Here is a 16,618-nt window from a genome sequence, read left to right on the forward strand (position 1 = left end):
TCGACTAAACCACATATCCTCTGAGATGAGGTGACACATTTTCAGACATAGCTACGGAAAGCAGATGTCACATATAGATGATTTGCTACCCCCAAGAGATCAGAAATCTTATACGGTGGCTGCAAGCCTTTTAAAGCTGGAGTGATATTTCCCACATAGTAGAACCAGAGATTTTCTATGTTCTGTAAGTATTATTACAAAAACTTTAGTATGTAAGATAATTTGGAAGGATAACACAATGAACATCTACATCCACCATTGAAATGAACAAACATTTACATTTTGTCATACTGCGTTCTCTATCTTTATGATGTTTTCATATCTGAAAGTTTAATCAAAACTGAAAAAGAAGCTTTCCTGGATCCTGTGGGCAGACCCTTCCACCATCCTTGTGGCTCTGAATGGGAACAGAGTTTAAGCCCTTTGCTTTCGCATATGACATTCAGCTCAGAAGCCTTGCTCTGCCCAATTTCTTGGTCAGTGCCTTGTTATTTAGAGCTTTCTCTGTCCAAGCCTCCCGAATCTGTATCTTCACAGTTGTCTTTCAACTTGTTTTACTCAGGCTGACAAACTTTGTCACAACCAAGTACTTTAACACTATCTTGCCCAGGTCCCAGAACTCCATGCAGAAAAAGCCAACTCTTAGTTAACTGGGGCCAGCATGAACCTCAGGGGCCTAAACACACACCGCTCATGGAAGGCACAGGTCTGTTGTCCTGTAAGACATATTTTATCAGTCAAGAACAAAGTCCATATCCTTGGCTCCAGTGAAGCTATTTCCACCTAATTTTTGTTTTTCTTTTTGTCTGTGTGTGCTTGGGTGGTTCCTGTTCTTTATTCCCATCTTGCCAGGAATTAAGGAGCAGGACTGAAAGATGGTAAAGAGAAAAGTCTCTGTGTTTGGACAACTTTGTGCAAATTTCCTTAGCATTTCCAAGCCTTAGTTTCTTCATGTAAGATGGAAAAAATAACAGTAACCACTTATTTGGGTACTGTTTATTTAAAAAGATAATATAAGCAAAGTTTCTAGTAAAGTGACAAGTACATGATAAGTCCCTTAATGAGTAATAGCTACTGATATCAATACCAAGACTATTTTAAGTGCTGTTTCACAGTAGCCACTATCTGAATAGAGACACAAGATAAATTTCTTACTAGACTGTCCACAGTAGAAAATTGGGAAGACAAAGGTAAGTAGAACTGAATCAACTTAGGAAATGCTCATTTTAATTGCATTCCTTTCACTTATTCACTGCAAATGAACCTCATGGAGTTCATTAGGGACTGTCTCGTCTGTATTACATTTCCAGCTAAGTGAAAACTGTTCTACTCTTTATCAGAAAAAACGGGGAATGAACATTTATAAGTTTCATGGAAACCTTCCTTTCCATTTCATATGCAGAATTAACAATACAACTGAGAGAACAATTGCAATTCATGAGCCTACTCTGTCCAGGAGTGTTAATTTTATGCATGTCAGATGTGTTCAGGAACATTCACATTTTGTCAGCAGTCCTTTGTTGAAAGTGGGAGTTGGAGGGCAATGTTTTGCTACTCCCATGCGTTCATGACACAGCCATGATGGCAAATTGGTCTTAATGATAAAAATGAATAGCTATCACTTTCTTTTGTCTGATTAATGACAAATGATATAAAGAAGCCAATTTATCATCTATATTGTTCCTTGCTTTCCTTCTAAATAACAAGGTCTGCTTATTTGAATATTGATTTTCTCATCCACACAACTCTGCTTATGTTAACAAGCTTTTAGCAGGTTGCTATTTACAGTATAGGTGCTTTGCCAGTGCTGGGTATACAAAGAAGAATTTGGCACATTCTCTGCCATGCAGGTGGATATCTCAGAGAAGCAGGGTGATTTCTCATGATTTCTGTGAAGATTAATTGATCTAGTGAACAAAATGCAACCAGCTCAATGTCTTGTATTTACCTTGTATTTACCTATTCCTAACTTATAGGGTAGTTGTAAAGATTAACTCTCATAATGCATGGAAAACAATTAACAACTGTTTAACCCTTAAAAGATGTTTAATAAATAAATATTTTTGTGGCTATTATAATTATTATGTTACAATAATCACATATTTATGCATAATCTCTATAGCAGTTGAAATGGTTATGAATTCCAAAAATAGATATTAGATTATGTTTGTAATCTGGCCTGTACATGGGCATGATTAAATTATGATTAGGAGGGCTTTGACTGAGCCACATCATTAGGGCATTGAGTCCCCACCCCTCAGTGGGTGGAGACTCACTGATAAATGGCATGGCAAAGGACAGAGTTGAGGGCTTCTAATGTTGGAGTTTTGATGTTGGAGTTTGATACTGAAGCTAGAGGCCCAGGGAGAGAGACAGAGCCCTTTGCCTGATAGTCTACAGCTTACCTTGTGGACAGGCAAAGCATAGAGAGCCTCATATTCTACCCAGGAACCCAGGAAGCCTGAACACTCGCAGATGTTGGCAGCCATCTTGCTCCAACATGTGAAAATAGACTTTGATGAGGGAAATAACTTATGCTTTATGGCCTGGTATCTGTAAGTTCCTACCTCAAATAAATGCCCTTTATAAAAACCAACCAATTTCTGGTATTTTGCATCAGCACCCCTTTGGTTGACTAATACAGAATTTGATACCAGGAATGGAGAATGCTTTTGCAATTACCTAAATGCTGGAACAGTTTTATAAATGGGTAAGGGTTATTTTTTTGAGGAATTTTGAGATGCAAGGACAAAAAGACCTACTGTGCTTTGAAGAGACTGTTGATAGCAATATGGATGCTAAAAACATTTTTTATGATGCCTTAGAAGTAAATGATGAATCTATTATTGGAAGCTGGAGGAAAGGCAATCTGTGTTTTAAAGTTGCAGAGAACTTAGCAAGATTAACTCCTGGTGTTTTATGGAGGGCAGAATTTGAAAATGGTGAGCCTGAGCATTTAGCTGAAGAAATTTCCAAAGCAAACCTGGAGAATGAGGCTTGGCTTCTGCTTGCAGCTTATAGTAAAATGCTAGATGAGAGAGATATGCTGAGGACTGAACTGTCAGGTGCAAAGAAAACAGAAACTGATTCTGGAAATTCCAAGCCTCTAGAATCCAAGCTCCCAGATGAAAATGCCTCACTGGAGGACTTAACTAAACTTGAAACTTGTAAATCAGGATTGAAGAAGCAGTTATGTTGGAAAGACTTGCAGAAAGTCTTACTGTCTGATGGTGTGGATCCCTGTTTCCTGCATGCTAAACCAATAGGGTTTTTGAGAGAGCTGCAAGACCAAAACCTCTGTCAGCCTACAATAAAAGGGACATGGAAAGAAGAGATTTAAGGGGAAATGATTTCAAGAGGAAAAGCATGGAAGCTAAGATCTGGAATTAAGACATCACCTTGGGTCAAGAGAGGAACCCCACCTATGTATATAGGTGAGAAGGTGAGTTTGCCTCAGCAGTTGAAGAGGGTGTATGTTTCTGCCCAATGTTCTGGGAGAGTTTTGCAGCCCCAGGGTACAGAAAGGGTGGAGCACATTCCCCAAGGATTAGGGTGGTTAAGGTCAGCACCCCACAGGTCTGAGAGGGGTGGACCTGTCTCCCATGGATTAGGGAAGGCCAGGTGGTCAACTCATTGCTTTGAGAGGGTTGAGCCTGTTTGCCAAAGGTTAGGGGGAATGTTGTCTTCACATCACTGTACTGGGGGGTTAAGACTCTAACCTAAAGATTGGGTAAGGTGTGGCAATCACCCCAATACTCTTGGAGGGTGAGGTCTGCAGCTTGGTCGACACCCAGATTCTTAATCAGGGTGAAACCAAGAAAATGGCCATTGGGCAAGCATGGGGAAAAGGTGGGTTCCATAAGGCACAAAGGAGAAGAAACCATCATCTTAAGAATGACTCTCAGACTGAAATTGAATGGAGGGTGCTCTGCAGGTTTACCGAACTGTTCTGGACCCATATCTCATGTTTCCCTCCCAGTTTATCCTTATTGCAATGAAAATGTTTATCCTTTGTATGTCCATTTGCATATTGGAAAGAGATAAATTGTTTCGGAAGTTTCAGAGTTCTGTAGCAAACAGGACTTTGCCCCAAGACAAACTGTATTTCTTTAAATCGATTTTGATATGATTTAGTACTTGCATTGTTACTGATTTAAGTTTTTTCCGAATATTTTAATCCCTTTTTGGAATTCAGAGAATAGAGTGTAGCAGTTTGATATAGTTATGAATTCCAAAAATAGATATTGGATTATGTTTGTAAACTGGTCTATACTTGAGCATGATTAAATCATGACTAGTGCATTGAGTCCCCTACTGGTGGGTGGGGACTCACGATAAAAGGCATGGCAAAGGACAATGTTGAGGGCTTTTAATGCTGGAGTTTTGATGTTGGACTTTGATGCTGAAACTGGAGCCCCAGGGAGAGAGACAGAGCCATTTGCCTGATAGGCTATAGCTAATCTTGTAGAGGGAAGCAAAGCCTAGAGAGCCTCATAGTCTAGAGCTGACCAGGTAGAGAAAACAGGAGCTGAGCCCAGAGGAACCCAGGAAGCCTGAATCCTCCCAGATCCTGGCAGCCATCTTGCTCCAACACATGAAAATAGACTTTGGTGAGGGAAGTAACTTACGCTTCATGGCCTGGTATCTGTAAGCTCCTACCCCAAATCAATACCCTTTTTAAAAACCAACCAATTTCTGGTATTTTGCATCAGCACCCCTTTGGCTGACTAATACAATCTCATATACCAGAGGAATTGAAAATTTCAAAATTTAAAATTTCTTCCCCTATATGGCAGAGGAGCCCTTATATTGTAATATTTTCAGAGTATCAGAGATATCTTTTTCTCCTTTTAAAAATGGAAACCATCTATTGCTTTTCACACAGACTATACTTTGAAAGAAAAAACTATTTTATAATTTGTTATCAAGAAAATAATAGGGTATCAAAATTCTTTTCTGATGCAAGAGGTGCGTTTAATAATGTAAATCCACCATACATGAGATAACTACTTTACTTATGTGCACATCCAACTGCTCCTTCTTCAGAAGGCCATGACCCAACTCAGACAGCCCAGAAGAAATTTATAAAACAGAGCAGCTGCCATGTTCAAACCATTATTTGGCATTCATTTTTTTTCTATTTTAAAGAAGCTCTGCATCTCAGCTATCTTGATATTATTTATTCAAAACCCTTAAAGAGAGCAGTTTTAAGATCAGCAACTGATACTGGCAGATGATTCAGAAAAACCTAGTGTTAGCTGGGGCTAAACCCCTTTGTAAGCAATGCTAACCTAAGATATTTATGTTTAACTGTATATCAGCAAAATAAAGCAGGGATAAGGAAAATAGCACAATGTTCCCCTCCAATAAAAAGCAATTAACTATTTCTTTAGGAAAAGTTCAACTCGGAAGTGGATGCTACAGACCTGAGGCCATAAAGGACCGTCCCATCTGGATGCAGACGGATCATGCGGTTCTTGACGGTCACTCCATGCACAAATGACTTCTTATCATTCAGGAAATAGGTATCGGGCACCCAGAGCTGGTCCGCCACTCTGTTGTCCAGAGTCAGGTTTAAAGGTATTACATTATAAGACAGCCTCTTATCTCTCCAGGCCTGCTGAAAGTACATTGTCAAGGTATAATCCTGTAAATGCAAGAAGAAAAATACATTATTTCATATTATAGTCCAAAAATATAATGGTCTTGAGAGATTAGCAGGTATCTCAGTATTGATATGAAAAGAAAAGAATATATGGCCACACACTATAAATATATACTATCCATATGACAATTATTTATTTATTCTGTCCATTCTTACTGAATGGCTACAATACAATGAGCCTGGCATCATGGAAGGCACTGTGAATTCAGGAGTGAAGAGAGCATACCCTCACAGAGTTTATTATACATCACCCAGGAAGACAGATGTTAAGGAATCATTATTCAACAAATAATGCTGTTTCCCAAAGTGAGGTAAATAGGGTTTGTTTGTTTAGGTGGGGCATTAACATGATTACAACAAAATAGTTATCCATCTGTTTCATGTGTATTAAAAAAAAAGCAACAAGCTAGCACATCAAATCATTTTATTCATTCATTCTTCTCCATTAGTTTATTCTATTTTTAGTTCATGGCAAGCACTATTTCGATCCTGGGACAGAAGTGGTAAGTAAATTAAATTATATGGCTGCTCTCAGGAATTTAAAAACAAAGCACAAATAAATGAACAAAACGACATCAAATAATGCTATATTCTATGAAGGAAATAGCCACCAGATAGGAAATATTAGGCTAGAATGGTGACCAAAAGTCTCTCTAAGGCGTGAGCAGTTGTGCTGGGACTAGATAAGGAGCCCAGACCATTGAATAGCAGATGAAGGACATCCCAAGCAGAGGGAATTCTATTGCAAAGGTCCTGAAGTAGGAGTGAGCTTGGCATGTTTGAAGAACAGTAAATTGACCCTCCTGGCTAGAGTCCAGTGATACAAAAGGGCAGATAAAATAGAAGAGTAAAGAAAATTAGCTTCATGAAGTTATAGTTTAGTAAGGAATACAAATGTTATACAGAGGTTAATTTATTATGGTAGTAATTAAAAGAGTTTGTATAGAAGAATGCTAAGCAGCCTGGCTAAACAAGGTAGGCTTCCCAGGGGAGGTAACATTTACACTGAAACTGATCTATCTTACCAATTATATTAAAAAATGTTAATTCAGTGATTAAATCATAAGAATTTTAATCCCAGGATTATGGATCTAGATATCAGACTGGGCTCTTTGCTTTTAAGAAAAAGTAGGGATGTCATCAAGAGAGCCCTGGTCTTGAAGTTCAAGCTCTACCATTTCTCAGCTCTATTATGTATAAATTTACATAAATTCTTTGTCCTTCTGTTCTGTTAATTATAAAGGAACCTTTTAATACATGCCTGATCTATACTGAAGATTATTGCAAGAATCAAATGTATAACTCAGATGCAATTTATAAATGACAAAAAGCTATATATTATAAGCAACGCATTTACATATATAATGTAACAGTTTTTATTATCCATTAGAGGCCTATGGGTAGATTGTAATTGCTCTCTCCCCCTCATTTGACCAAAAAAGATATACAGATGGCAAATAAGGGCATCAACTCAACATCATTAGTCATTATAAAAAAGCAAATTAGAGGCCATGTGTTCCTCCTACATACCCACTAGACAGGCTAAAATAAAACATTATAAAACGACTGACAAACCAAGTGCTGGTGAAGATGCAGAGCAACTAGCACTCTCATACACTGCAGATGAGAATACAAAATGGTCAGCCCCTTTGGGAAACAGTTTGATAGTTTCTTATAAAGTTATCATAGATTTGACATAGACCCTAGCAATCTCCCTCTTGTGTGCTAGGGTTTATAGCAGCTCTATCTTGATTGTTGAAACTAGAAGTGATCTGAATGCCTTTCAGCTGATGAGGGGATAAACAGACTGTGGTGCATCCATGCAGTGGGACACTACACAGTAATAGCTGAAAGAATGAACTGCCAATATATATGCAACAATATCAATGATTTTCAAGCACAGTAAATTAAATGAAAGAAGTTAGATTTAAAAGATGCATACTATAGGATTCCATTTATATAATTTCTTTATAAGGTAAAACTAAGGACATAGAATAAAAGATCAGTGATCCCTTGTCTTTCAAGATGGGGCCAGCAGGAGGGTACATTTTGGTTGATGGAGTTTTTCTGAGTCTTTATTGCAATGGCGGTTTCATGACTTAAGCTTTTGTCAAATCTCATAGAACTGTATTTCAAAATGAGTGATTTTTTCTGTATGTAAATGAAAAAAACAAACTTTAAATTGCTATAAAAAAGATCTCTGGGGTAATATACACCCAGGTTCATATCCTGGAACTTTCTTCTCCCTGTGATATAATATTGGGTAAATTCTTACAAGTCTCTGGGCCTCAGTTTCCAACTTTTGTAAAATGGAGGTAATAACAAAAGAACAGCTAAAACCCCATGAATTTACAAATTGGGGTAAATGAGAGCTGCTTTGACATCTGAGGAAATAAAAGAGGAGTAATGTTACAATGTACATCTCCTCCATGCATGCCATGTAATATATGGCCCTGTTGGGATGGTCTGATAGAATCACCACTCATCAGTTTTGGGCTCCCAATTCCCCATTTACGAATAAAGTAATTGGACTAGGAGGTTTCCAAGGTCATTTCCAGGAACAAAATAATTCCATTCTAGGAAAAGTTCTGCTGATCAAATGGATATTCTTTTCCATTTAAGAGTCTGCTAAACATCAAAAGTACTTTTTGCTCTTTCCTATCTCTGGCCCAATGCTCTAGAAAATATGTAGTGTGCAATAATATTCTGTGTGTGTTTCTTAACTTTTTCCCCTTTATTATGTTGTGAATTGCCTATTCAGGCTCTGACACATTTTTCTGCTTGGGTGTTTGTCTCCTGCTATTGAATATTTGGAGATACATACCTATGTATCTCCTCATTTTTCTATCTTTTACATTTATTTTAACTCTTTTTATTTTAAAACAAAAATAATACAGAAAGTTTCCATGAACTTTTTGCCCAGCCTCCCCTCAGGTTAACATCTTGCATAACCATAGAACAATACTAAACCAGGAAATTCATTGAATATAATTCTACTAACTCAACTACAGAACTTCTTAGAATGTGACCCACTTATTTGCTAAGTTTTCTCTTCCAGGATCAAGCCCAAGATCCCACCTTAAATATGGCTGTTATGCTCCTTAGTCTCCTTCTATCTGTAACAGTTGCTCAGTTTTTCCTTGATTTGATAACCTTAGCATGTTTGAAGAGAATTAGGCAGTTATTTTGTAGCATGTCTTTCCTTTTGAGTTTTTCTGATTTGGTTGGGATTGAGTTTATGCACTTTGAGCCAAAATATCACTTAAGTAATATTGTTTCTATCATATCAGGAGGTACCTGCTGCTAGTATGTCTGTCTTTAAAATCTGCCTGGCTTCTTCACCGGAAGTTACTCTTCTGTCTTTGTAATTAATAAATATCTTGGGGGATATATTTTAAGACTAGGCAAACCAATAACATTATTAAGCTACTTTCTATAACCATTGTGCTTTTGTCTTGTATGTGTTGTCCAGGTCCCTACTTCTCCTCATTCAAAATTCACCACAGCCTGAATCAATGAATTTACACAGTTGACAATACGTAATAAAACAAACCCAAACAATCAAATGCCAACATAACCCAGTTAAGATGTTTTATATTAAATAATGAGAAATATCTTCCTGAGGATCACTTCCCATTTTCTACCTATTAATTTCACATAGTAGTGGCATTGGTGAGGCCACAGGTGTTTCAGCGTCCAGCCATTGCCTTTTGTTTTGGGTGGATTGTGCAGCATGCCTGGTTGTAAGCCTACTGGTTGCATTTGATTGCTACCCACCAATGAACCTTCAACCTTCCTGCTACATTTTATTTATCCCTGTGGTTTCCCATGTGCTCTTTTCTTCTATGGAGACTTCACCATTTCTAATATATGGAGCATTTCCTTTCTTCATTCACAGCATGGCTATGTATGTAGGAAAAATTATACATTTAATCATATCTTTTCCCCTATCATTTCTCTTTGGGGAGAATCTGCCATCTGAGGATATAAAGTGACCTAGGAGTTTCTTTTATAACAATGAAGGCTTAGAGTTTATTTTAATCAGTGATAGAGTAAAGATTGTTTAATTTGGTTTCACTATTAGAATTACATTTTCTAAGCTTTGAAAGTTACTGATACTGCCTTATAAGCTTGAGCTTTAATTAATTATGTTTGTTGAGGTTTTAGAGATATATATATAAATAACTTTATCTCCAAAATCAAGTATTTTGTTTTCTGAGAAAACCCGCTCAACTATCAGGTTACTTATTTATTTTAAAAAATCTAAATTTATTCATTTATGTCTCCACCCATCCTCACTGCACTCACTGTCTGCTCTTTGTGTCTGTTCACTGTCTGCTCTTGGTGTCTGCTCATTGTCTGCTCTCTGTGTCTGTTCACTGTCTGCTCATCTTCTTTTTAGGAGCCACTGGGAACTGAACCTGGAACCTCCCATGTGGGAGGGAGGTACCCAATCACTTGGGCCACCTCTGCTCCCTGCTTGTTGTGCCTCCTTATTGCATCATCTCATAAAGACATCTTGTGTCAGATCACTGTCTTGTTTATCTTCTTTAGGAGGTACTGGGAACTGAACCCAGGATCTCCCAGGTGGTAGGTGGGCACCTAACTGCTTGAGCTTCGTCCACATCCCACTATCAGGTTTTTTTAACTTCATCTCAATTCTCCCTTGCTGAATGAACAACTGCGTATCATACACTACCATTTATTACTTTTCTTTAACTTACTTTAGATCAAGGTAGAGGTCTTGAGGTTATAATCAGTGCTTCCAGCTTTTGTAAACCGCGACTAAAGTTTTCAAGGCAGTAAAATCTGTGATTTAGGAACTCTGAGTTCAAGTTGACTTTAATATAAATACAAGTCTTATGTAAATAAGCCTTCATGATTGTTCATTCAACCTAGCTCATTCATATCTTTTATTGTCATTCTGTGATAATTTTTTACATGTAGGCAGTTTAGAAAAATTATTTTGTTCTGTCTGGAATTTTTTTCTTTTAATATGACATAAGAGGACTGAATTCTTAAGATTAGGGTGTCAAATGATTTCTACCACTAAAAACTATTAGGTTTACTCCCACATGAGAGAGAAGACATAAAAAAATGACATAGAAATGATCACTTAAACATACCATAGTAAGACTTACAGTGTAGAGCAAGTACCTCTTCTGCATTGCACATTGTGACTTCCTTCGAAGCCAACTGTTCATTATGCATTTGGATACAGCCAACATTTAGCATGCTTTCTGATAAATGGAAGAAACTACAACTTACTGTTAAATGGTTCACATTTCCCAGTGGGTCCTTGGGAATATGTGCAAAAATCTCCAAAATATGCATACCCTTTGTTCTAATATTTGCATGCTTAAGGATTTTTGTAGAAAGCAATTAAGCAGTGTTCTGACATATTTACCTCCAAATATTACTGCAAATCTCTCTGTCTCATCTACTAACAATCTAATTTGAGACCATGTCATTTGTGAACTATTGTTATGCCACTGTTACTGTCTCCCTGCTTCTGCTCTTTGTGCTTTATACAGTAGCAAAAACTTAAAGCAGATCCTCTGTCTTATTAATATCATCCACAGGCTTTTCATTGCACTTAGAATAGAATTCTAATTTATTTCATGGCTGTTCAGGTCCTAAACAACCTGGAATCTGTCTAGCCCTCATCTCAGCTCACTAAGCCATATGCTCTGGCCTTTTATCTGTTTTTCAAATACAACAAGCTCTTTCTACCTTTAGGGACCTTTTCTTAACAACTGACTAAGTGGAAAGCTATGCCCTCAGCTGCAGTTGCCTCCTCCTTGACACTCAGGGTTCAGCACAAAAGTGATACCTATTCAATGATTCCTACCACTGACTACCTTCTCCCCTTTGTGATGTTAGCAATACTTAGTACTTTTTTTTTTCAAATAATTCTATTCATTTATTGGTTTAATTGTTTATTGTCTATCTCCCTTATCTAAAAAGTAAGCACCATGGAAATAAACAGCTTCCTTAGATTTTTTTCATCACTGTACCCCCATACCTGAAAGATAGCTCAGCACAAAGTAGCAAAACAAAACAAAACTATACTAAAAGATATGAGAGAATGAATGACAATGCATAGATATTATTCCCCCAAATACTTATTGCTGCATTAGCAATAAGGTAAAAAATTAAGAGAGACCTAACTGTTCACCAATATGAAAATGAGTAAATAAAGCAAAAGTACAAATAGATAATGAAATACATTCAGCTGTTAAAATCATATTGTGAAAATATTTTTGACATGAAAATATCTTGTCATACTAAGAGGAAAAAAGAGAACTGAAAAACAATATGCACAAAATGAGCCCATTCTGAAAACATAAAAAATATATTGGGAAAAGTACCTAAAAGAGAATACACTGAATATTAATAGTGTATTGAGAAGAGATTTTTCATTCTTGTGTTTATTAATCTATATTTTTGTTATTTTTCTATAAATATAAATTATTTCTGCAACAAAATCTGTTTAAGCAAATACTTCCTTTTCTAATCAAATTACAAAAATAACATCTAACATTACCAATATGTCTTTACTCTGCATATTTAAGAGCTCCACATAAACAAAAAGGGAATGTATTTATAATCACAAATAAATAAGAAACTTTTAGTCTTCAGGCTTGCCATTAATAAAACACAAATCTCCTTTGTATTGATCAAGGTATTTTATGTAGAATCACACAAGAAGTAATAGCTTGAAATGGTCAACAGTTGTTCCCTCTTCCAGGGAAGTTCACATTTAAACCATTATTGAGAAATAAAAAATCCATCCCTATTATTCCTCCTAGGCATCAAAAAAGGAGATCCCATAACTTTCATCTGGCACTTCTTTGGCTTTTTTCATCCTTGCCCATTAGGGAATTTTATTTTCTTTCTAATGTAAAGCCTTCATGCCTGCTTGTTTAATATTCAATGCACATAGCTGCTCACTTAAGTTTATATATATATATATATATAACTTTTTTAAAAAGATACCTAGATTACATAAAAAATATAGGGGATTCCCATATGCCCTGCTCTCTACCCCGTCTACATTTTCCCAATTAACAACACCTTCATTAATATCATACATTTGTTACAATTGATGAACACATTTTGGAGCATTGCCACTAAGCATGGATTATAGTTTCTTTGTCTATCTACCAGTTGAGTCCTGAATCTCAACAGAGTTGCAACATCTGCTCTTCAGTTCATTGGACTCACCCAGGACAACTAACAAGGAGATGATGATGGGCAACGACCATCCCAAGGAACAGACAGAGTCTGCAACTGCAAGCAAAATAATCCCATCCATCTGCCCCATGGGATCCAAGCCCCCTTTCAATTAGAGGCTGAGTGGACATCACCATTCCAGAATCCTCAGGATTGGGGAATGAATGACGGACTAGAGTAGACTTACTGTTATTCTACTATAGCCTTATTGTTATCATAGCAATGGAAGAACTTTTATCATTTATGTGGAAGCAGTTGTCACTGGAGATTCTGAGGGATGGAGAGGGAAAAATAGGTATAATATGAGGGCATTTTGAGACTTGGGAATTGTCCTAAAAGACATTGCAATGACAGATACAGGAGAAAGTGTAAACTACAATGTAAACTATAATTCACTTAAGTTTTAATTCTAAATACACCGTGTATACTGCAATGGGTTCTTCTTCAAAGCTTTCAAAGAAAGCTCAGTTTTTGAAGTGCAAATTCCTATCAAGACCCATCACAGTTTGTTCCACTCTTTGCCTCTCTGCACCTTTAATTACACTCCAAAGTGGACAGGTTGAGATAGAATGGATGATCCCTTTCTAAGAATCCCAGATGTTCCATGATTCTGTGTCACTGCACTTATCTTCAACTAATTGCCTTACCGCCCAAACCATAATTTTCCACCCACCTCAACATATCTTTTATTTTCCATTTTGCTTATTCTTTTTCCCACTGAAAATGTTCTGCCCCTCCTTCTCTCTGCTAACCCAAATCTTGCCTATCTTCCAGCCATTCATGAGGATTTCTCCCATCACTACAGTCCACACTGGTCCCCTGACTCCTTAATGAAGTAGTCTATAGCACAGCAAGTTTGCTGAATTGTGCTGTTATGTCCTATAATGTTTCAATGGGGGTAGGGAGAGTTACTCTCCTCAACTGAACTATACTCTTTGATATCAAGAAGGCATGTGATCATTTTTTGTAAAGTGATGCAAGTATCTTGTCTTTAGCATAATTGACTATTCATAAATGTGTGTTCATTGACATGTATTCATTCATTGCCATGTTAAAGCTTCCTCTGATTTCTTCACTCTTCCCTCATAGGATCCAAATTTGCTTCTATAAACCTCATTACTAATCATTATTCCTGAACTCCTCATAGGATGTGTTCTCCCCATCCACTGGCATTTGGGGGTTAGTATTCATTCTGTCTTTTCTCACGTTTCAAACACCGAGCCAGGTACTGGTGTTGTCTCAGGTTTTCATAGCTTCTCTAATGTTACCAGCTGAGTCTTCCAGGCTGGGGATGAGAACTTCTGAAGGACATAATTTATGTATCTAAAGCAAAAGGAACTCAGAGTGGAATGCAAATATCTCCACAAAGCCATTTCCACATTTCTCACACTTTAAAGTCTCTCTGTCTTCCACATCTGAGTCCACAAATTGCTGATTCAATTACAGGTCACGGTGATATTTCCACATTCTCAACCTCCTAAGCTAGAATGTAATGGAGTAAAACTCAGCTACCCTTTAACAGAAGCCATCAGAGCAGATGTTCAATTGCATCATTTTGGAAGAAGCACATGGTAGCAGCCCTGACTAATTGCTAGAGACACATTCAGAATATGGGAGCTGAACCAAAGATCACCCATAAGAGAAATCCCAGTTCAGAAGTGACTAATTATTTTCTTGTATGTGACACTAAAATGTACATGATCAGGGCAATGAGCATTCCCACGATTTTGCTTAGTTCATCATTATGTGTTTTATTATAAACTTACCATCTCAGTGATAACTGAACTAGGTCTAAGAATGGTTAAAAAACCCAGCCATTATAAGTGGTTGTCTATCCCTTTTCTTAATAAGTAATAAGCCCAGCAAAAAGATTCAGTTCACCTTGAGATAATCAGTATTAAAAGAGGCCTTTGTATATATGGCTTATTCCTTATCAACTGTGCTTCCTTATTACTCTGTTTTTCTAAATTGGGCTAGAGTATTTTGCTTTCCAAATTAGTCCATACCCAATTATAACACCTAACATGGGCCCTAAACTAACACTTTTTACATTTTATCTCATGAATCCTCACAATAGGCATCAAAGGTAAGTACTAACTGCTGTGAGATCTTGAGCACATTTCCTAATTTCCCTTCATACTAAGTAAACAAGATCACTTGGTAAAGTGATTAGCAGAATGCTTGGCTCAGACAATTTTCAACAAAGACTTGTTATTTGTTATTATTATTATCATTATTCTTATTATTTCCATTTTCCAAGTGGCACACCTGAGGCACTGAAAGGCGAATGGCTGCCTCAGTGTACCCCAGTCAGTAACTTCCTAAGTCATGATTTGGTGCTCTGCCCAGGGAACTTGCCTTCTGAATCACTACTCCAAGCCTCCTCTGCCACAAACACCCACCTCACCTGCAGTTTTGAAACGGACCCATCATTTCCCAACACTGCTTCTATTCTCCTTTACTTATCACCAAAGAGTGAGGGGGGAAAATGTAGAGAAATAGCTATAAATAGCAATAAGTCTAGAACAGTTTTAGGTACACAAAAAAGTCAATTATTTCTTGGGAAAAAGTAAGAAAGAACACTGAAGCCAAAGAAGTCTCTGTGATTTGGATACTGAAGTTGTGCATACATGCACATGTTGTGAATAATACACACACAGGGACCTGATTCACGAGAAAGGTGGTTCTATCAGCTCATGCTGATTCTGCAGAATGATGAAAACCTCCCTGGTGTTGGCAGAGTGTTTGTCTAACTACTGAGAAGCCCAAAATAACCAAAGGAATTAAGCAGAGCTACCTGTATTAATGCATTTATTCAGAAGAAATTCAATTGGAAAAAATAAATACTTCCAACAAACTAAAACATGCTCAACTTAGATTCATGCTTCTTTAGGAAGATTTTTTTTTTTCTTTTTAGCAGAATGGTGGCGATGATTACTTAACTCTTAGGTAGAATCAAAAGAAGTTGTTAAGTAGAAAAATACTTGAATATTGGAAATTTCATTTGGTTCAAACTAAATACATAGTAGCTGGTATAAGGATAAAGTTATTAAGTTTATTTGCCTACTATTGATAATTTAAAGTTCTAAATAATTACTAATTGAGCACACGAAGATTTTGAAAAATATGTTTATAGTTGGGATTTTAAATGTGTCTGAAAATTGTCTTTCATGTAAGAGAAACTCTAATTACATTCTAGTGCTTAAGGTTTTGTCAGTTTCTCCGTATACTTTTTGCTTTGGTAAATCAACAACAAAAATCTATATGGAATGTGTTTCCTGTGAATACAACTAATCTTAAAGAGAACTTTGGCAGATTTCCCTAAGTGATATAATGACAGCCATTTATTATCCCAACAGATAATACAGATAAGGAGAAAGGGGCAGTGTTTTGAATAAAAACAGCAACAATGAAAACCCTTTTTTCTCTCAAGAGCACAGGAAAAAAGTTACAGATTTCATTTGCATCATGTTTAAGTGAGAGTAGTTTTGATTGAAAGGGGAAAAAAAGCACATTGGAATAGAAGACTGATCTCACTTAAAGATCAAACCTGATTTATCTAATTGCTCTGTTTCATCAAAAATGGCATCATCTGCCTCTCTCCTGCTGCCCTTGCCCATATTTTATTAAAAGATGTTTATCATTTGTAAAAGGGTAATGTTTGCCTATCATCAGTCACCCTTAGACTCTATAAGTTATCCAACCATGATGGAGCTG

At 36.9% G+C, this 16,618-nt stretch overlaps 1 protein-coding gene across 12 annotated transcripts in view; it reads right to left on the reverse strand.

Annotated features, from left to right (window-relative positions):
- The window catches only part of GABRB2 (gamma-aminobutyric acid type A receptor subunit beta2), a 282,363-nt gene that overhangs the window by 156,357 nt on the left and 109,388 nt on the right, over positions 1 to 16,618 (reverse strand). For all 12 annotated transcript variants that reach the window (XM_058281805.2, XM_058281797.2, XM_058281772.2 and 9 more), the window contains one exon: positions 5,427 to 5,647. In XM_058281805.2, the coding sequence (XP_058137788.1) occupies positions 5,427 to 5,647 (221 nt within the window). The remainder of the gene's footprint in view (positions 1 to 5,426; positions 5,648 to 16,618) is intronic.

This window comes from Dasypus novemcinctus, chromosome 2 (assembly GCF_030445035.2).
Source record: "Dasypus novemcinctus isolate mDasNov1 chromosome 2, mDasNov1.1.hap2, whole genome shotgun sequence".
Taxonomy (NCBI): Eukaryota; Metazoa; Chordata; class Mammalia; order Cingulata; family Dasypodidae; genus Dasypus; species Dasypus novemcinctus.